The 23,767-nt window shown below is 32.9% G+C and overlaps 2 protein-coding genes across 2 annotated transcripts; both read right to left on the reverse strand.

Annotated features, from left to right (window-relative positions):
• Positions 1–386: 386 nt before the first annotated feature.
• Positions 387–11,402, reverse strand: LOC100248529 (exocyst complex component EXO84B). Its single transcript, XM_002273631.4, has 7 exons — positions 10,854–11,402; positions 8,764–8,861; positions 4,768–5,824; positions 3,432–3,947; positions 2,664–2,852; positions 2,434–2,570; positions 387–876 (listed from the first exon to the last, which is right to left on the reverse strand). The coding sequence occupies exons 1-7, from the start codon at positions 11,001–11,003 to the stop codon at positions 714–716; spliced, it is 2,310 nt and encodes a 769-aa protein (XP_002273667.1). The 5' UTR covers positions 11,004–11,402; the 3' UTR covers positions 387–713.
• A 3,992-nt stretch (positions 11,403–15,394) lies between these two features.
• On the reverse strand, positions 15,395–23,283 carry LOC100248446 (ATP synthase subunit epsilon, mitochondrial). Its single transcript, XM_002274213.4, has 2 exons — positions 22,934–23,283; positions 15,395–15,651 (listed from the first exon to the last, which is right to left on the reverse strand). Exons 1-2 carry the CDS (start codon positions 23,127–23,129, stop codon positions 15,620–15,622), a joined length of 228 nt encoding a protein of 75 aa, XP_002274249.1. The 5' UTR covers positions 23,130–23,283; the 3' UTR covers positions 15,395–15,619.
• Between the last annotated feature and the right edge of the window lie 484 nt (positions 23,284–23,767).

The following is a 23,767-nucleotide window of genomic DNA, read 5'->3' on the forward strand; positions in this document are numbered from 1 at the left end:
ATTTATCTACAATTTCTATTAAAAAAAAAAACCTCATGAGTGGCTATTGGAATTAAAGTTTACCCAATTCTAAAAATTTTATTAAATATGACATAGTTACTTGTATAATTTTTTTTTATTTTTTTTTATTTTACAAAAGCCATTATATTTCTAATTTTGTTATTAATTTTTTTAATAAAATTAGCCAAAACAGTATAAAAAATAAATAAGAAAAACATTGTCATTTAAAAAAAAATTAGCAATATTTCTAATTACCAATTTCCAAAATCCAAGTGAATCTGTACTTGAAATTTCCTAAAATCTTTTTCCTTTCCTAGTGCTTTGAAATGGAATCAAAGCCTGAGGGATTACTGTCCAAGGGATTGAAAGAACAAAAGGAGTCGGGATTAAACGCAGCAATCAAAGAATAGTACAAATTTTGATTCAAGAACAAATGGCGGAATCCACATTTACAAACTCAAGTGCCCTATCAACCACAGACCCCAAAAGAATTACTAACCCCTTTATCATCATCCATAACATCACCCTAACTCAAAATATAACCAACATCAAAATTAAATAATCAAGGGAAGAGAAAAATTTTACTGGAAGAAAGAAAAAGATAAAAGAAAAAAAATGCTTACTATGATTACAAGGATTGGGCTGGCAAATCCACAATGGGTTCTGCTGCTTGCTGTCTAATTTACAGAGACAAGGTTGAAGCAAATTATGCATTAGGTGCTCCCATGAGATCGGACCGATGAGATTGATTGTGCTGAGACTGAGGCCGTTGGGCTGTTGGGATCCCGATCTCCATTGATGGCTTTTGGTTTTCCACTCAATCTTTCCATTGCTTCTTGACATATATCAGTAAACCACTCATCTTCCGGAAGTACACTGCCAGAAAAAACAGAGTATGCACAAACGCATTATTCTCTCAAGATCCTAAAAACAACCCCATAAAATCACTTCTCGAAAGAAGCTCCAGATAAGCTTTATGAATGAGGACCATGGCCAACTAGTTTGGCTATGGCTCAAACGTATGTCAAAACCGACTAACCCAACAAGCATGGCAGTAGGCTAATATCACTGTGGAAAGAAAAAGGCCCGTAGCACCAGGATATACTCAAAATATGAAAGAACTGTAACTTGGCATTTTGCCTTCAAGTGAGAAATTTATAAGGGGAAGTTATAGTGGAGTTGGAGGCATGCTCAATACTGAAACTACCTCCCTATCGAATCTATGCTCATTCAGTTGAAAAAACTTAAACCCCAGGAAATAACTAGAAAAAAGGTCCATGTGCTGGTTATATGATGGAGAATACACCATTTAATCTCAACACAAACACCACTTGGTGCTTCTTCCAAAGATATGGTGGTTAGTGCTTACAGCTGATTGCATAAAGCCTGGAGTAAATAACTGCTCAAACACATTGAATTATTTCTCACTTTCAGCAAAGCTAACTGTTAATAAGAGGCTTCATATGTACAAACAAGTAGAGGGCCAGCCAGTTTACTTTTATTCTACTTGGGTTTTCTAAAACCAGGCAGGCCTCAAAGTGGCGCTCCTCTCTCTGTTGTTGGGATGTATTGGAGTGGCTTCTCTGTGTTTGCATGATCAAATAAAACAGAATAGTCCACTTTTTTTAAGGGTTGCAACTTGGGCGGGTTAGAAGGTTAACCCATGCCAAACCCACATATTAAAATGTCCAACCAGTGTCATACCCAACCAAATGTCAGGTTGGGAATTTTTAACCCATGCCAAGCTCATGGGCTCATGGGCAACTTGGGATCCCACGGGTTACCAAATAAAACAATTATTTTAAAGCCTAAAAAAAACAATATAAAAAAATAACATATTGAAAGCTTAATATCTCGAAATTATAAAATAAATCATCAGTTACTAATTTAATATATATAAGTATCTATAAACTCAAACTTCAACTATCAAAGATACTTAACAATTAAAGAAAAAGGACAAAATCATCACTCTAATTTAATTAAAAAATAGGGTCAAATTTCTTTCTTATCATTTTTAAGTTTTTATTTTATTTTATTAAAATAATATATAATATGATTATGAATAAATAAATAATCTATGGGTTTGGGTTTCAATGGGTTGCCCGAACCTTTAACCCACACCAACCTTAATATTTTTAGGTTGGTATTTTTCTAGCCCAATCCCAATCCTAACCAGTTCAAACTTTGCCCAAGCCAATCCGAACTTCAGGTTGGGCAGGTTGAGCCCATCCAAGTTGCAGCCCCACACTTTTTGCAAGTCAATCCTAGAGATTTTTGGACTGTTTAAACTTACTAAAAGATTATGTTTAATCATATGGCTAAATTCATCCAAACCAAATAATATAATTTTGATAAAAGTCTCCAACTAAACAGTAATAATAAGCATTGAACTCGATGCTAGTGGATCAAACTGAAGAAGCTTCAGTAACATACCTGTATGGATCCATCCCTGTTGAAGCAAATGCAGCCATAGCTTTAGATATGATCTCATTGACCACTCGGTTCAAATTCCGTGATAAGTAGCGACCTTGTGAAGCAAAGCAGATGACGAACTTCATGTCCAAATAGAACTACACATGATTTAGCAAGTGAATATTAGGTCAGTTTTAGGAACTCGACAGAAACAGAGCAGATGCAGATCAATGGGGATCAATTTCAAAAACCTGTTGAAGACCAAGAGGACCTAAAGGCCTCGGCCCTTCCTCAATATCATCCCAAAAGCTTTGGTCTTCAGAAAGCCATATAATGACAGTTTCAGTGAGTCGCATTAATAGCAATGTAGCATATCTTTCCCTGCCTACAAACATGTCTGCTGCTATGCTGGCCATCCTGTTCAGCTTTGTAAAAAGTTCCTGAATGGAAACAAAAAGGGGTAAAAAGGCCCAAATTAATATGATGTGCTGTAGAGCAATAGGTTTTAATTCAAAATATCTCCATCAAAATGCTCAGAGCATTTTTAAGCCCAAACAAACAGGTACATGAAAAAGGATAAAGGATAAAATAAAATAAGAGTAGCACAAATTCCTCTTAGCAAGTTATATAAAAATCTTTCTGAAGAAATTTATCAGTGATTATGGTTATTTCTCTATTGAATAAAAATTTAATAAGATGGTGATCTCCAATAATTAATATCTAAAAATTTTATTATCACATAATAATAGCTTTAAAAAAAATCCTTCTATATCATTTAATTATTTGAATAGACACACAACATAGACAAAAGAAAAATATTATTGAAAAAAAAAAATTCTGTGTGTTCTCACAATGATGACTGTCACCAAGAAATGAACCATCTAGATGTGAAGTTTTGAAGTTGTCCAAGATATTGCAGTCAAACTACCAAAATAGAAAATGTAAATATGCTCGAATCTCAAGTTTCTACAAGTAGAGTGAAAAAACTAAATAACATAAGCATTCATTACTCAAAATACCTGGAATATGGGGGATGGAAACCATTCTAGCTCATCCGCATTTCCATCCATATTTATGTACATGTCTGCACTAAGATTACTATCACCTTCCTCCGTAAAAATGAGATCAAGAGCATGTTGTTGACAAAAACTATCTTTCAACCTATCAACTGCGCTTACAAGTCGCCTCTTCCATTCTCTTTGCTCAGGATGTCGATTTTGCCTATCAGAAGGTCTTCTACGAGGATCATCCTTAAAATTTGCCTGGTTCAATGGAGAAAGTTTCATGGCTGCACGTGGAAGCAACTCGTCTGCCAATGATGATGCATTTGCTAGCAATGCAATCTGCTGCTCTTCAGTCTCAGCCATTCGGACAATTTTATTTCCAGAACCTTCAAAATTTGCTTCTTCTTCCATGGATCCTGGGAGTGCTTTTATGAGCAAATTCACATATGAATTAAACACCTGGAACAAGCCTTCAAGTGTTTGACCTCCTAACTGCATGCTTAAGAGTGGTCCTACATCCTCAAAGAAATCCTGCAAGAACAATTGGAAAATGCAGCAAAAGAACCATAAGGAAAAAGTCACCATTATGGAACCAAGAATCAAATTAGACCACATTCCATGGAGAATAAACCACCAATCTGAGATAAATAAACTTAAGATGTTCAGCTAAATAGGACAACATACTAACAAGTAACAACCAGGAGCACTTAAGATACAGCTGGTGACAACCTGTTCTCAATATAGAGGATCATTGGAAGAAAGCTTATACCTGGATTGAAAAAAAACTGCTGCATAAAGATACTATATCTTCTAGGTGATTGAGTGTATACCTAATAAGGATCAAATTCTTTAGCTCTTCCAAGTTCAAACAAAAGTTGGCTAACACACAAGCAACATGCAGAAAAGTGACAGTAGACAGCTGGGAAGAAGGAGCACATCTAAAAAGAGCAATCCAAGGAAATCATGAATATACACACACATCATTCACAATTATCTGGAAACCAAAAGGAAGTTTATAAACAATGCAATAATTATTCCCCTTTAATATTAGCAGTACAGGAAACTAATCATTTACTTAACTCAAGCCTCAGCCAAAATAGAGAGTGAAAGCACCATATAAAGGGTCCATGATTAACAGTTAAGGGTGGAAAACAATCTTTTCTCAGTACACAGCACATAATGTAATCTCGATGTCAAGTCAAAACAGATCAAGGACATCTTTCAGCAACATATTGTACCAAACAATTAAAGGGTTGCTTAACAAAAAGGAAATGCTGGCACGTGCAAGCACACAGACAAATAGATCCAAGATATCAATTGATACGAATGTAAGCAAAAACAAGCTATTCACCTGGACCATCAAATTAAACCGATGAGCACTACTTGAAAGTTTATGGTGGAATGCTGTTGTGTTACCAAGAGACATACTAGAAGGCCTGCCAGATTGGCGTGTACCAGTTGGAGGATATGTAAGTACCCAATCATCAGCAGCAGCTAGAGCAGCAGTACTCTCTTCAATCCGTTTTAGGTTAGCATCTAGTGCTTGTTCAACACTAGGCCTAAAGAGTTTCAATAGCACAGGGCAAAGTGCCAAGCCACGGGCTTCCAACAAAGAGCAATGCCCTAGAGCTATTTGAACACACTCTGCAGCAGCTCGTAAACCTCCAGCAGCTGCTGATGAAGCTAATGCATGTCTTTTAACAAGAAGCGCAAAAGCCTCAGATTGTTTTGTAGCCCACATCACAAGCTCAGATGTATAGGATGTCTCCTTACTAAATATAGCCAAAGAGTCACTAGCTGCTTGAGCAATGGCAGAAAACACCAGCTGTGAGAGAGCAGCAGTATATGCTCCTCCATAGGAGGTGCTTGATGGGCGAAGGCTTTGCATGTTATACTGAAATCTTTGATAATGTGCATTGAGCAGCAAAGTATGAGCACGAGGGCCATCCCCAAGTTTTTTAAGAGCTGAAATAGCTGCACGAAGCTCATTACCACGGGTAGAGGGTTGGCAAGCAGCTTCAGCAAGCTGGTCAGCTAATTTTTGCCTACGTTCAGTTATAGCAGTTTGTAAAGATGTAAGTGTATCAGGGCTCAATGTTTTCATTTCTATTGCTTCGGCAGCTACACGCTCTCCTTCATCCAGGGCCTCCAGAGCTTCATCCACTCTCCTCTCAGCTAATAAAACGTCTAGGAGATCGGGGAACTCTATTAACCATTTCTCCAGGTCCGAAGGTTCTCTATCTTCAGAATTAGATAATCCATTTGGAGTAGAACTTTCAGAAACAGTGATAGATAAAGAATCAATGTTCACTCCTTCAGCTAAACCATGAATTAAGCCTGACTGAGTAGATAGCAGGTTTCTGATGGATAAAAGCTCTCCCTCTAAATCTGATATCTCTTTTGATGTGCTGTAGATACAAATTGCAGATCATTTAACATCGAGGATGAATCAAGCCAATAATCAACATATGCACACACTCAAACCATGAAAGTAGAAAATACTGGTATATTCTCCATTTAGGGAAAAGAAAACAAAAGGTGCAAATACATACACACAAATGCAGACCTGAAAGGTAGGAAATGGTGTCATCTTTTAATTTAGGGAAACGAAAAGAAAAAGCGTGTGTTCACACCAAAATTTTTCTCATAAGCAGTGGTGATGAAAAATAATTTTAAACTAATAACTAAGTGAGAAATTGAAATGGTGGTACTACATTGCACCACTTCCTATCATCTACACCTTCAGTCCTTGTCCTATTTTTTGGTGTTGCATCCATATTTCCGTTTTTTCTTTCCCTTTTCCTTCCTTTTTTTCTGGTCCTGTTGTTATTTCAATTATTTTTTAGTTATCCAAATCAATGTTAGAGTTGTTGGACGGTGAACTAAATAATGAAGAGAGGATATTAGTGTAAATTACAACTCCTTGTATGTTTAAACTTTTTTATCCTTCTTTTGGTGTTATGTTGATGATAATTTTTTTTTTTCATTTTTGGGGTGTTATTGTTATTTTAATTACTTCCATTTTATTTTAAAATTAGTGCCATGACTGGAGACCATGATCCACCAATTTTTTTAATCCCTCTTTGTAAGAAAGAAAAGCTCAATTATTACCCAACTTAATTCTGTATTTTGGTTGGATCAGTGTCAACCAGAACTGAATCATCCTGTCCCAAAAAGACAACAGAGGCAAGTAGGCTGATTGATCTTGGTTTGCTAGGGTATATAGAAAGTTTAGATTTTGAATATGGCATTGCTAAAAAGATAATAACAGCTGCTAAATTTGGGAAAAGGTTCAAGTTAAGCGTTGAAGTTGCCTTGAGCTCAATTAATAGAATTTTCAGTTTTTTTTTCTTAACAAGTAAGCAAATTTTCTATATTTTCAATTTTTCCCCTCATAAATGAACTAACAATAATCTGGTTGGTTTTCTAGTTCAAGAAAAAGGAGGAATAGGTATCTTATATGATAGGTTACTTATTTCATGTTCTTTCCAAATTTTGAGTGTTATAACTTACAAGAGACCACCACAGGATCACAGGAACGCTATCCAGCTTTTCATGGATCAGTTGGGATTGATATGATCAACAAAAGCCAAATCCTGCCCTTACTTGGAGTCCTTTAAGAGGACTTTTATTTAGGGATTTGGATACTCATGGTGGAAGAAGATTCCTTGGATGTCTTTCTTTAGTCACTGTGATGAATGGAGGTACTTGGTGTTATGTTGCTGATAGTTCGGGTTGAGTTAGACCAATTGGTTTTGTTAGGTTTTCTTCCTTTCTTTTGCCCTTGGTACACTTGTATACTCATTATGAACTTCGGTTGTGCATCATTTTGTTAAGCACCTTGCATAGTTTTAAAAGCTATGCTATACTTAAAGCATGCCTAGGCCCAACGCACAACCCCTGGTTAAAGTGCCTTGCTTGCAAAGACATGTGTCTCGTTGAAGAGGTGCACCTCATGTACTTCGCTTTTCCTTTTTAAACACTTTTATTCTTAAATTTTTTAATTGTATATTGAAATTTATATAATTTTATTAATTTTTTGTTCAATGCTTTTTTTTCCCTTTTTTTTTTTTTTGATAGACAAAGATAGATTGAATTAAGAAAATGCCAAAAACAGGGGGCGCACCCTATGTATACATGCAGTATACAATAAGAGCCAAACCAGGCCGCAAACACAATGTTCTTATCCCCTTTTAAAAAAAATTCAATTTTCCCTCTGATTTCAGTGTTCTTAGTTCCACAATCAGATTGAATGTTCGTGCCCTGAACAGCTAACTTTCTGAACCAAACACATAGAGATTTATGGCAATTACCGGGGGGGGGGGGGGGGGGGGGGGGGGGGGGGGGGAGGAATGGTAAATTGTTGGATCTTATTTATGATTTCATTACAACTATAATGGCAGACTCCATGGTTATTGCAGAATATATACAGCCCAAAAACTTGACCAATGGACTTAGTCTCCTTGAATGCACACACAATAAATCAACTCAATTCTAGACCAAAAAGAAAGTCACCAAGCAGAATCATTAACCATTCTCAATTTGATGAAAAATTTTGGAATCTCAACTTAGAAGCAACCTAGTCACCTATATAATATTGAACATGTTGGGAATACAAAAGTAGTTTATTCAAAAAATATTATATTAATAAATAACATAAGAAATTTAACAATTTTTTTTCACAAGTAATCAAAAATTCTTTTTGATCCCTTTTTTTGAGGGGTCAAAGACCACAGATTGGACATAAAAGTAGAAGAAATATTGCTTGTCATCCAACTTCTTTTTATAGGCCATAGAAAAGGTGGGGAATGAAAAAACTGCAACACATATGTCCTTCAAAGTAAAAGTGCCTAACAGATACAGGGTTGTTTGATCTTCTTTTTTTTCTTTTTCTTTTTCTCATTTTATTTTGCAGATGGTATCCAAGACGTTGGCAGGGATTCTCTGAACCTCTCTGTTCTGAGACCCATAATATAATAGCTGATGTCAAGGTCTAAGAACTTGGCAGTAATTTGACTTGACCAAGTTCCTTATTTTAGAATCATTAACATGACTTAACTTCTTAATCCATATAATCGTGTCAATTCAATTAAGAAGTCTTAACTCCATGAGTCAAAATCTAGTACACTAAACCAGAATACCTCATGCTCAATATTATTATAATGAATGAATGTAATAGTTGTCATCAAAATAACCGGGAGTTGACAATAAGTGATTCACATTAATTAAGAATGCCATATTGCTATAATGAAGCAGTTTGAATAGAAGCTTTTAAAATGACATATAAATAAGATTTGAATGTCTTCCCAACTGGCAATTAAAAAAAATCAACAGACAACAGACTCACCGAATGAAGGCTGCATAATTAGCATAGACACTTCTACGCATTTCCTCCGCAGAAGCTTTTTTCAAATCCAATAGATATGAGCATAATTGCCTTATCTCCTATAAATAGGAAAATAAAGTTACTACCAAAGGTTTCATGGACATGAATAAAAATTTAAATGTTTGGTTAAAAGGGATGAAATAATCCCCAAATTGTGAATCTAACCTTTCCCATGTTTCTACTTGAAAAGTAACCCATTTTTTTTACATAAATGCCCTTTGCTATTTCAAGTATTTATATGTAGGTTTTCAAAGAAAATGTTATTTTTACAAGAAAATAGCAAGAGCATTTTTGTCAAAATGAGACAAAAAAAGGACAGAGGGTTAAATTTCAAAAATTGGGTTTTCATTTACCCTTTTAATCAAATAACCCTAAAAAATAATCTATTGTTTCTTGTTTCTTGATTTGCAGCATAGAGCATCAGCCTAACAAAAAGCAAACCTCAAAGCAATAAAGAAACTTTTCATAGCACAAATGGAGGACTTAACATGCTAAGTAATAACCATGTGTATGTTATCTAACCGGCTAACAAGTAAGATACATAAACATGATAACAGAATGATATCAAGGCCAGCAGGATTTATGGTCAGCCTTGTGAGAAAATTTTACCAGAATGATATCATAAAACATAATAACATTTTAATATGGACAAATAATAAGGAAAACTCTTCCCAACCAAAACAGGTTTTGACTTAATTTTACATAGAAAAAAATACCAGACTAAAATTGTAAACAAAAAACCATCCACTCATCCCTAAAAAGCCTCAACATGAAAAGAAACAAAAATGCAAGCCACCAAAAAGCCCAAATAAGCCACCTGCCCCAATGAAAGAGGCCTCCTTCCTGTGAATTTCTGCTCACAGCTAATAGTGACATTGCTCAAGGGTCTTGTGAATGACACCACTTCAAAAATCGAGTCGATCAAGTCACACGTATCATCGTCAAAGACCAACTAGCGTAGCGATACACCAAAATTTTGAGATGATCATTGCTACATTTCTCACCTCCTTCACCATCCCTTCCACCAACTTCATGTGGTAGCAAGTGGGGATTGGAGGAAGAAAAAACAAAAAGAAAACAATAAAAAAAGTGTAAATAACTCTTTTCATCCCGTCACCACCTGCAACCTAGCTAAGCGAAAAAAGGAGGGTAAAAGGAAGTGGGGAAGACTAGCATGTTCCTTTTGAGATTTGGCATTGCAGTGTGTCAGACGTGAGAGGAGGATATGAAGGCAAGTTGAATATCAAAAAGGGTGCAGTGGTATCCAAGGCTGGAAATGGAGATAGTAAGTATCACTACCAGCAATCACATAGGAGTGGAATGGATGGGTTTTAGAACATGGCAGCCCCAAATATGCTGCAAAGCCAAACCCAACTAATTTTACAAGCATCTAGTTCTAGGTCCAGAATTACATATATGTGAGTGGATTGTTACATATATGTGGCAATGTGCACCAACGCGATAAATACTACCGTTAGATAATCATAAAATAGGGTAACAAACTGAATTGAAAGCCAACTCATCACACTCAACAAAAATAATGGAAATGAAAATGGTCTTTAACCACGTTTTTTAGAAACTGCCCATTTATAGATAAATTTTTATAAAGGAAAAGAAAAAACATGTTCCAAAAGCAAACTTGGAAAATAATTCACCAACATTTCCACTCCGTTCATTTTCAATAGTCCCAAAAAACAACACAATTTTCAAACAACCCTGAATTTCTTCCTGAACTAACTGATAATAGTAAATTCATGATTTCAGCAAGGAAAACCAAATTAAACAAGAATCGCGATGATGAACGCCATATCAAACCCGAAATTTTCAAAATTTTTAAAAGACGACAAATCAAACGCGCGTCAAAACATCCCAAACAACACAATCACCTGACAAAACCAACAATTAACCATGCACAAGCTCAAAAAACCACTTCAACCCTCATTTGACTCCCGAGAAATACCAGAATCCAATAAAACTCCAACATTTTCCCACAACCAAACAGAACCACACAAAACACAAAAATCAACAAAAACCAAATTAAAAACCCGAACCTTCTCGTTGAGCGAGCACTTGGACTGCAGATAAGAATCAGCATCAAAATGATCGGTCTTGAAAACATTCAGATTCTCCTCGAACTTCGCGCCGCCGTTCTCCCGCGGCGCAGCAACGGTTCTGGAGCGAGACGACTTGACTGAAGTCATACCTCTCAAATCACCCAAACCTCGCAGTCTCTCAGATCCGCGACACCAAAATTCTAGGGTTTCTTTTGAAGTGCGAGAAATTCTAATCCTAGTAGATCTGAAAGTGATAGCTACAACAACAAAATGAAGATGCGAGGGGATTCAGAAAAGAGAGGAAATCATCATGGGAGGGCTGAGGAGAGAAGGAAGACGACGGGGAGGAATCGATCGGAAGCGTGTTAGAATTTGGTGGTGGAGGTGGTGGCTGGCCAGCACACCACGACTGCCTCGCTTTCTCTCTCTAGATTTTTTTCCCCTTCCTTTTCTCTCTCTAGTTTCTTTCTCTGTCAGTTCTCTTTTGACGGTCGTTTACAAGAAGTTGACGATCGTAATAACAAAATTATCCACGTTTTAGATTTTTTTTTTTACATTTCTTAATAATTTAATAAAATTTATATTTAAAATAAAAATTATAAAATTAATAGCCTACGGCTCCATTTCAAAGAAAATGAGAGGGAAAGTAAACATTAAAAATAATTAATAAATAAATAAATAATTCCCTTCATTATAAAATTATAAATTTATAAATATCATTATTTTTTTTCCATATTCTCTTTAATAATAACCCATAAGTTTTTGGCATATATTATTAACTATTTTATTATTAAATTATAAAATTTAAATCAATTTTATTTCGTTTTCATCATAATGTTAACTTGATCATATTATATATTTAACTTTTTTATATTTTATTTTTTTTAATTATTTTTAAAAATATTTTTTATTTTAGTTTTATAAAAAAATATGAAATAAATAAATAAATGGTAATTATAAATAAATTTAAAAAATAAATAATTTTTAGTATGTATAATCATAAATTATAAAAAAAAAAAAAAAAAAAAAAAGCCCATAAAATTAGGAAAAGGACAAGGCGGAAAACAGCGAGAAAGACAGGTGTGAATGGGTGTTTATAGTTGAGCTGGCTTACAGCCTAATCGGTGGAGGGGCTTGTTTGGATTGTGAAATAAAAAATGGATCAATCATTCTCTGCCCCTGTTTTTTTGCTATTCTAGGGATGAATGTAAAGAAATTGCTCTCCCCACTTCAATTATTGTGATTTTTTTTCTTTCTTTTTTTTTTGAAAATTATATTTGTCCATGAATTTTTCATATGGATTTGTCCATCCAATTAAAAAATTAAAATAAAATATTTGACATTTTGATTTAATTTAAAAATTAACGAGCTAAATTAAAACATTGGGAATATTATTAAAAACTAACTATTTAAAAATAAATACAAAAATATGATAGTTTTTATCACTTATTTTATTTTTTCACCAAATATTAAAAATATTTACTCAAATCTGTCCAAATATCTTATTGGTCAAACCAATATGTCCAAGTTGTGTTCCTAATACAAATAGTCTTTTATTATTGGATTAATTTATATCAAATTTTAAATTTTATTTGTCTTCATTCAAAAGTATTTGGTGGGAAATGAAATATAAATGATAGCATGTGAATTATTTTATTAAATTGATTTTTAAAAGTCAGATCTTTTAAAATTCTTTTTGACTTTTTAAAAACTTCATAATTTGATTAATCATAGAGGACATGAAATATATTTTATTATTTTAAGAGTCAAAAAGATTTTCCAATGAAGTGGGCCATTCACTTTTGAAATTTGGTTTGTTTGGATGATGTTTTGATAAATTAAGCTTTTGTCACATATATAATTTTCAAAAAATTTAGCATCATTTCAAATAAGCTTGCATCAAAAGAATTTGTATAGGTTTGTATGCATAATTTCCAATTCCATTGGATTTATTATTGGTCTTCAAATGAGAAACAATGGATCAAATTCATCTAGTTTGATTTTATATTTGAAAAACCAAAATTGTTCAAAAAAATTGAAGAAATTAGTTTATCAAAAGGGTTCAATTCAGTCTACTTTGTCGATTCAATATGTTTTCTACATAGTACCAAAAAATTCAATAAAAATTTGGTTTAAAGTTTATAAGATTTTCATCAAATATACTTAAAATTTAATATTATTCAAATAGATACCAAAATTATTCTTTACTTCACTTTATAATTAAAGCCAAAAGTAAGAAATTATCTAAAAGGAGAGTTTATGGTTATATTTGATAATTCTTTTTTAAAGCAATTCTGAAAAATATTTTTTACAAATTATTTTATGATATGTTGTAAAACAAAAGTCTAAAAAAAAAAAAAACAACTAAATGATATTATTTGAAAACAACATGCTTTAATTTTTTATTTTGAAAAATAGAAAACTGTTCTTAAAATCAGTTACCAAACAAGTCACATACCTCCATTATACTTTAAAAATAAAATAAAAATTCTCATCTTACTTTCAAATAGATTAATTTCATTCATCTCCACTCGAGTTTTAGTTAAATACACTTGATCCTATTGATTTGAAATTTTATCAAGTACCTTATCCTTTTTATTTATTATTTTCACTCACATCATCTCTGACTAAAAATAAACGAGATATTTAATCAAATTTTAAATTAATCGGGGTTTGGTAGATTAAGCCAAAACCGACGAGGTGAATGAATTAACCCCTGTTGGTTAAAATAAAGGAAGCATCATGGTAAAGGCAAAAGGCAAAGATTTGTGGAGGCATGTGGTAGGTGCAACCTCCCCAAGTACCCCAAGACTTTATGCCTTTTCCCACAAGTGATGTGGGGATACCCACTTGAGGAAAATGGACAGGAGGTTGCTTCCAAATATATCAAAAAAATAAAATAATAATAATTATTATTATACAAATTGAAGCTATTCAATATGTTACAAATCTTCTATTTTTTAATTTTACAAAAATATCAAAATTAAGAAAAATATCCATATTGATAAAAATGAAGCATAGACTATGCTTGATTTATGAGGGGTAGAAATGAAAAAAAAATGCTATGATTTTTCTTTTCCCCTTTTAACAATGTTTGAATACAATGGACATGAAAAAAGTTTGAGGAAATGCACATCTAAATGTTTAAGAGTTTATTTTTAGAACTTTTCACTTTCTAAAATAGAAACAATTGTCAAAACTAAAAAACACGTTTGTTAAAATGTTATAACTTAGGCATATTAAGAAAGTTAGACCTTAGTAAAAAATTGTGATTAAAGCAATTTTCTATTTCCCTAAACCAAATCAAAAAACACATTTGATAAATTTTTAACAGAAACCAATTCGAAACAAAGTTATTTGATTTGTATTTAGTTATTTTTTGGTACAATATTCTTTGTAACGATTAAAAATTAAAAAACACTAAAAAATAGTTTATTTAAAAATTTGAAATGTTTTTAACCTATTTTTAAAAATAATTTTTATACCTGAAGTTTTATTTTTAATCATTATACATATTTGTATAATTATTTTTTAAAACAACTTTAAAAATGTTCTCCTAAAAACCCTTATTTTTTATTTTTGAGAAAAAAAACAATTTTTTAGTTGCCGAATATGATTTTTTATGTTTTTTAGACCCTAACTTTTCATATTTCAATTCTCAAATAAATTTTAAAAACAATTAAAAACTATTGTAAAAAATGTTTCCAATGATACCCTTATTTTTCATATTTAAGTCCCAAATAGATTTTTATTTATGAAAATAATTAAAAACTATCCTTCAAATTTTTTAAAATGGTTAAATAGGTCATAATTTTCTTTCCTTTTTATTTATTTATTTTATACCTAAGGAACCTACTATTACCAAACTCTTAGAACTCTCCGTAGGGATCCAAACAAAACAACTGATCACCCGCAACAACTAACACCAAATAAATCCAAAGTATCATTGATGACAAGATTCGAACAAAGACCATATACTACTTATTAGGATCACACTTCTCAATATTTGTCTTGACCAACTAGACTACCTTCACGGATATAATTTTCTTTTCTAAAGGAATTTTACAATTTTTTTCTCACCTTTTCCTTTTATTTTCTCTCCCCATTTTAGTTCCCTTAAAACGTTCCTAAACCATAGCCTTAGCCTTAAGAACAACAATGGTCATGAAATTTTCTTTCATAAAAATGAGAACCGAACAACAAATCACAATGTTCCCTCACTTTTTTTTTTCCCTTAAAAATTTCCAAGAACCAAGAACACTGGTCAGGAAAATGAGAAGCATTTCCTACAATCATTTCCTAAAATTTGAAATCAGAAAACAGCTACTCATACCCAGAACATGTTTGACAAAAAATCCTTCAAATTCCACGCTTCCCAGAAGTATACCGCAGAATCACCAAGAGAAGAAAAGGAAACAAAGGAAACTACTACACTGTCTCCACATACAAAGCTCCCCTGTGAAACAATGCACATATTTGAAACCCCAATTCAAATGGAAATTGTGCAAAGCATACAGATGCAGTTTAATCTCAAGTGGTGACTTCACAACTGTTAAGGTTTTATTTTGCAAACTAGACTAATCACAAGTTACATTTATTAAAAATGAGTCATTCCATCCAAAACCCGAAGCAAACGTTAAAAATGCTTAGGCATTACATACCTGGTAGAACCCAAGTCTATTGAACTGAATAAACAGAAGAAAGCTTTTTGGAAGAAAACAACTGCCTTCAAATTGGGACACTTGATCAACCAACCTTTTGCCTTAATCCTCTTCAGGTGTGTCTGAACGGATGGCTGAAAGAGACAAACCAAAGGAACATGTCATGAGAATACTGGCACAACGTGGTCAATGAAAAGAAATAAAATTCACTTACTAAAAATAATAAACTGTGTTAATATGGAAATTGGACATGGAAATGTATACCTGTACTAACAGGACGGAAAAAAAAAAAAAAGATTAAAGAATATGATTATTTTGAATCCAAGCTTTTTCCCATAAAGTGCTTCATTTTATGCATTGGCTTTAACTTTTTCTAACAAAGAAGCTGTGTACAGAAAAAAAAAAAAAAAGGAGGGGGAGGGACCTATACTTCTCATTATTCTGCCACTGGTTCAATCAAAGGATCTCATGTGGAAGACCAATTGTCACATCCCAAATTCTGGGCAACCCAAAATTCAACTCATGAGCTCAAGTCAGAGATTTGACCCTAAGGGTTACACCTATCCAAACTAACAGTCAATCTTGATAACCTGAATTTTTTATTTTCAAATCAACCATCACCTATTCACAAGTATAATAAATTCACCAATCATCTTACTACCAAAGGTGATAACCCAAAGATTTACAAAATAAAATTTTTCTTTAGTTAAATCACCACAAACCCAAAAAAAAAAAAAAAAAAAAAACTTCATAAATAATTCGTAAATCACAAAAGAAATTAACCCAAACAGTAACCATATTCCATATAGCATAAAGAATAACCCAAATATCACGTATCCATCTTCCAACAACCAAATCTATGCTCTTTTTTTAAGAAAAGAAATTAAATAAAAGTTTTAAGGTTAAACCACCTTACCACAAATCCGAAAATCCAACCGTTGAAACTAAAATCGGACCTCATAGGAATGTTCCTCACATTGAATAGAATATTCTCCTAAAATTTTACACAAAATAGAGGTCATTTGATAGGTCTACTTACGTCCCAAAGCCGACGCCCCATTTCTTCCACTCTCAATCAACCTCCCTGCATCTCCCCCTTTTCTTTCTTTCTTTCTTTTCCTTTTTTTTTTTTTTTCCTTTTTAACTCCTCCCATGCCCAACCACTCGACAATATATTATTATTATTATTATTATTACAACTTCAAAATACCACGCATATTCCTTTTAATAAATTAAACTACTATTTTTTATTTCATATTCCACAATTATAAATTACACTCAATTTATGATTTTCTGCCTTATAAGAAATACCACTGTATTCTTAATTAAATTTACTACAAGTTTGCTCTTCAAAAAATATAATTTGACTTTAATTATCTGAAACACTTTTACTCTAATTCACTTAGGACATGATTCCATTAATTATTAAAATAAATAAATTTCATAAAATGTTTGAAACATAGAATAATTCTTCGACATCCAGAAGCTAAAATTCATAATAACCTTTAACTCATTAATTTTATCAATATTTATTTACCAACAAAAATTTAAGCAATATTTTGAAACTTATTAGTCGTTCAATTTATAAAATGGAATATGAAATAAAAAAAATAGTAGTTTAATTTATTAAAAGGGATATGTGTAGTAGTTTGAAGTGGTAATATAATAATAATAATATATAATCAAGTGGTCGGCCATGGGAGGAGTTAAAAAAGAAAATAAAGAAAGAAAGAAAATGGAGGAAATGCAAGAAGATCAACTGAGTGGAAGAAAAAGGGTGCCGACTTTGAGACATCAGTAGACCTATCAAACGACCTCCATTTTGTGTAAAATTTTAGGAGAATATTCTATTTAAAAAACATTCTTATAGAGTCCAATTTTAGTTTCAACGGTTAGGATTTCGAATTTGCGGTAACGTGATTTAACCCTAAAACTTTTATTTAATTTCTTTTCTTGAAAAAAAGAATCATAGATTTGGTTGTTAGGAGATGAATATGTGTTATTTGGGTTAATTCTTTATGCTATTTGGAATATGGTTGTTGTTAAGGTTAATTTCTTTTATGATTTACGAATTATTTATTAAGTTTTTTTTTGTTTTTTTAGACTTATTTTAACTTTTGCTAACTCTAGAAGTCTCTCTTTACCCTAAGTGAACATCCATGATATTAGAGTCTTTCCTCAATTCTTTGCATCAATACAAAAATCTAGGTGCCACATAATTATGGTCTTAAGGTAAGTCTCTATTTTGTTATCTTCTAAACTTATTAATATTCATGCAACCTTTTTTTTTTACCCCAATTGAACTTTTCAATCTTATCTCATAGAATAATTAAGAGTTTTCTCCTTCTCAAAGCCTTTTATTATTGTTATTCAACATACATTGAAATCAATTTGATTAAATTCACTATTAACGTTATCCCTTAGGCTATTGTCTTAATTCGTCTAAAAGAAGTTTATAGTTTCTTTTTCTCATTGTTGTCGTTTTTCCCCTTAGCAAGATACATGTTTCCTCCTCAATCTATTAACAAGATCATTCTCTAGCTATGATTTTTCAGTAATACTTATAGAGTTTATTCATTTTCCTTTTGTTTTTCATGCATTCAATACTCATAATTTACTAGTATTGTATATCTTGTAACTCAAATGCACTAATATTTTTAAATATTTCATTTATGCAATCTCAAATATCCCAATAATTATAACATCACTTGATTTTTATTTCCTATTAGGACCCCTCAATTCAAATGTCTTATATCTCTTCAATATTCTTAGTCAATTAAAGCCCCTAAGTCACCTTCACGCTTCTTTTTTATAAAATCTTTTCCTTGTCATTCAACAACACACCATATCTCCTATTAAGATGCATATAATATAAACAATCACACTAAATGTCACAATAACAAGGCAAGGGAGATGTGATAAACGAGATAAAACAAAAATAAGGTTCCGTAGTCCCTATATGGTAAACTGGTTGGCCCACCAATTGACCACTTAGGGTCTAAAAGAAACTCAATCTTCAACCCTATCTCGAATTTAATCACATATCTCTTCAACCAAGACAACTCTTCACATCATATACAAACGTGCTTCATGATTAATACATAATACATATCGCTTTTGAACTCAACAACCCTTAATCAAATATATATTACTAAAATTGTAACCAAAACTTGAATCTGGAGCATACAAGAACATCTATATAAGCAATTACAATACCACTCATATTTGGAAAACTCCAAAATCATAGAAATGTTATGAGATGCAATTCTACTTCCCTTTTTTCTTTTTCAAGGCATTGCATACATCCATTTGCATAACAATATGCTAGCACAACCATAAATCTAACGATATCAACATATTCCATTATAAATATACAAAGAAATTTTATTTAGGCAATCTTTAACTCTTAATTACTTGTTTTAAAAAAAATAACCATATACTTATAATGTACTTTTTAAAATACATACATGTTTTCTACCTTTTTTTTTTTTTTCTCACATTGTATCACCTCATCCGAGTCTCTGGGACATTCCAATCCCATGTTCAAATGCTTCACTTACTTCAATCATTCTACTTAAGATTAATGAAATGTTCAAAACAATCCATCACAATAGAATCAAAATTACAATAAGACATAACAACATGATTTCAATTTAATCTCAACAAGAAATAGCAACATCAATCCATACTCTATTCAATCATTATCAACAATATTAATTACAAGCAATTTACGCACCCACATGTAATTTGCATGCTCAGGCTATTTTCAATACTCATTATACACTATTTCTTAAACACATAAATTGAAATCCACTAACAACTAATACAACATATCAAGCACCAGAGGAGGAAAACATAAGAAAGTAAGCACACATAACACACAAGCTCAAGTATTATCGCAACCTTCAACTTTGATACCATGTTGTCACGCCCCAAATTCTAGGCTACCCAGAATTCGACTCGTGATCCAAAGTCAAATGTTTGACCCTAAGGGTTATACCTATCCAAACTAGCAATCAATCCTAATAAACTGATTTTTTTTTTTTTTCAAACCAATCATCACCTATTCACAAGTATAATAAATCCACCAATCACCTTACCACCCAAGGTGATAACCCATATATTTACAAAATAAGTCATTTTTCTTTAGTTAAATCACCACAAGCCAAAAAAAAAAAAAAAAAAACTTCATAAATAATTCGTAAATCGCAAAAGAAATTAACCCTAACAGTAACCATATTACAAATAACATAAAGAACAACCTAAATAGCACGTATTCATCTTCCAACAACCAAATCTGTGATTTTTTTTTTCAAGAAAAGAAATTAAATAAAAGTCTTAGGGTCAAACCTTTGACTTGGGATCACGAGTCAAATTCTGGGTTCCCACCAACAGTCTAAGAATTAGACCAAAAAAGGCATTTATCAAATAGCATTCAGTCAGGTTAACAGCCATTGCAATTCCCTGAGCTGAATCATGAGTAGGTTAAGATGATATTATGTTATGATGGTAGTGCTATTTCCATTTTGAAAATCTTATTTTGATAGGTAAACGGAATTCATTGAAAGTATTAGAGGGGCACCAGCCACATGACCCAAGAACATGCATGGCGTACAGATTAAACCCAAGAAGAAAGCAAAGACAACATTAGGAGAGAAGGCACTCAATGAGATCATCATCCATGTATAAATTTGTAAACAACTAAACACCCCGACGAAGAGTGACTTAAAGAACACTTAAGTCATCTTCAAAGTCCATTAGTTTCCCTCATTTAACAGTATGATTACCCCTCTCTTTCCAGAAATACCACATGAAACAAAATGAGCGATGCTCCACAACTTCCTTTTCTTCTCACCAAAATGACTTTTACAACTTTTTTATATAGGCAAAGATCAACTATATTAAAAGCACCTAACAAAGGAGCACACAAAATGCATACATAGCGCCAATAGGCCAAAGACGGCTGAGGGCTACACAAAAAATATACTCACTCATTAAGAGTTTAATCAATCAATTAAATCAATCATAGACAATGATCAATCTACTATATACACTCCAATCCACTCATAAAGTTGTACATAAATGATTGTTTGATCCGTCTTTTTAAAGTTTCCAAACACTCTCCCATTTCTCTCTTTCCATATGGTCCAAATAAGCACAAAAGGAGCTGCTCACCAAGTTTTTCTTCCTCTTCTTCCCAACAAAGGATACCTTCCCGCTTAGAAGTACATTTCTGAATAAGTAGAACATCACCCACTGGACTCCAAAGAGAGCATAAATTAACTATCATAACATGACTACTTTGGAACAATGAAAGGAGGATGTGATCAGCCATTTCTTCTTCCCTTTTACACAAATAACATCCATTCAGCATCCTCCAACCCCTCCTTTTGAACTGACTTTTCCTACTTGAATGAAACTCTTTCACTTCCTAACCACTGCACGCCAAAATGGCCCACAACTCCCTCATAGTACAACACTGTAAAGGTTCATCTTTCCTCCAATTTCTCACAAGCAGCACCAACATGGGAAAACTGGCTCCTCCTTATAATCAAACTTCCCTGTGGCTAATATCATTTCCCCACCCCAAACTACATCCCAAGCTTGTAGATTCAATTGTATTCACCAATTTAACAAGAAGGTTGCATCCCAAGCTTGCAGATTCAACAATGTTCATCAGTTTAATTAATAAAACCTTGTGGGTATAAAACACTCTTATTTTATTAACAACATTTATACTAGGGAATATTTTTTATATTGTCACACAATAAAGAAAGATCAAAGATAACAGGAAAATTCAGAGAAGTGGACAATTATCTCATGACAAACACTGAAATAATTTCCATATTACACAACTAATATGCATCACCAGTTGAAAATAATCAAAAGCAAACATTCACCGATATGGTTACTGACACACTCAGCAGCTAGCTAGAAAGCAGGGAAATTAGATAGCAAACAACAAAAAATAAATTAATGAGGGAATTTTATACAGCAGAATGAATGAAATTCATTTATACAACCACAAATTGTTGGCAGTCTAACATTGAACAAGCAAGGATTTTCACCTGTAGAAGCTTATTCGGCACAGTTATAACTTCTAATGAAGTATTAATCAGTAAAAAAAAAAAAAATCTGTATGGTGAAGAGGTTTCTATTTAACATGCAAAAAAGTTAAATTGTAAAACCTATCCATTAAGCTCTTCAGCAGAAGTATATCACCCTTTTAGGTCTCAAAACTTTGTAAGATTCTACCTTGAAGTACATTATCCAGCTGACCTATGAGACTCACTAACAGTCAAATAGGTTTTTTCAAATAAATTCCCTCTTGCTTAAAAAAAAATTAAAAATTAAAAATTTTATTTATTTTTGGAAAAAAAAAAAAACAGCAGCAGGTCAAACAGCCTTTCACAATCAGAAAGAGCATGGAGTGGGGCTTTTGTCTACATTCTATTAATAAGTCGCATGGAAAACCAAGGGGATTATACGTTCCTTATAATTCCTCTACCACTCTAAACACGCATCAACACCATAGGCAGGAGATGGAAACGCATTTGTGAAGACAGAGGTTAATGCAACCAACATCATCACTGACACGGGAAATGGAAAATACTATTAGCAAACCTTTTACCAATTCTTCACAATGACGACAGTTCGCATCATGCATGCTGACATGTTCACCCATTGCTCTGACATGTTAGCCACAAGGCGTTGTCATGGCAACATCCAAGTCATCTAGTACATGGGCTCAGAGTAAGATTATAGCATTTTCCTTTTGCAGTGTATATCTCAACCAAGAAGTACCAAGTCAAAATAATCCTAACCCTCCAATTGCTTGTTGAGAATCAAAGGAACAAACAAAAGAATAAAAATTTGAATCCTTCTTTTTACATTTCTGTTTCAGTTTCCAAAAGAAAAAAGAAAAGAAAATAAAATAGTCCTATAATGCCTAGTATAGTCCAAGTTTCGTTCAGGCCAACGAAAAATAATTCAAAATTTCACCCTTATTTACTCAAAATGCCTCAGCAGCCAAACAAATCCTAATTTCAACCAAGATTCTCGTTAATCAAACAATCAGTTACCAAGAAATATGGCATACACTACAATCTGAAAAAAGAAAAAAAAAATCCAAAACTGATTGAAACAAAAAGAGTGAGCTCGTGATTATTTTCTACGCAATTTTTTTAATCTCATTCTCCCTCAGTTTTTCTCGGCAACCAAACAGATCCAGAAAAGTATTCTAAAAAGATCCAGAGTCACCAAACCACTAAATTCAATGAAACAGACAAAATTAAGCTATGACGAATTTATGCTTTAATTCCTCCTCTTTTTCCTCACAATTTTTCTTGGCAACCAAGCGGATCGACAAAAACAAATTAAAGAAAAGATCAACAATCGAGAGAGATAGAGGATTACTGGGCTTCTGGGGAACGCCATTATCCCATTTGGAAATGGAGAAATGGACCTTCTCGCGAGTGAGGGCTTCGGATTTGAACGGCTCCTTGAGGCAGTTCCTCACCATATTCGCGCAGATGTTCGAGTAGGATATGTACGTCATCCCCGCTGCTCTCCAGAACGGCACCGCCGCACCTGATCCCACTGCCGACGCCATTGATTTTCTTTCTTTCCTTCTCTCTCTGATCTTCGCCTTCTTCACCGAGGAAATTCAAAGTCAGTGAAACCCTAACCCTAATATAAGATAGAACCCGGATATTCGCTTGAACTGGGTCCGAATATATCGAAATGGGCTGAGCCCAATTATGGTCCGGATACTGTATTTTCCTTAATTTAGATTATATCTAGAAAATTAGCTTACAAAATATTAATACCATTATAATATAAATTAAAATATCATAAATTTTGTAACAAAACCCATCTGGATTCCTATGTAAACACAATGTTGTGTCCACAAGATTACGGGATCCCAAACATTTGTATCGACCCACGCCTATCTAGATCCCTATGTAGACACAATGTCGTATCCACGGAATTATGTCATCCTAAACATTTGTATCGACGCACACCCAATCATGTAGGCTCTGGATACAAAGGGGTTCTCAAAGTTTTAAAATGTATTTACATAGTTAAGAGAAATCCATAAATATATAGCTTCAATAACTTTCTCTCTATCCGATGTGAGATGTTATAAACAAATTTAGGTCTTTTTTTATATATTTTGTAATTGAATAAAAAATCAATGACAAAAACACTTTAAATATGTTTCTTCTAATAATATTATCAAAAACACTT

The sequence above is a fragment of the Vitis vinifera genome, chromosome 9 (assembly GCF_030704535.1).
Source record: "Vitis vinifera cultivar Pinot Noir 40024 chromosome 9, ASM3070453v1".
Lineage (NCBI taxonomy): Eukaryota > Viridiplantae > Streptophyta > Magnoliopsida > Vitales > Vitaceae > Vitis > Vitis vinifera.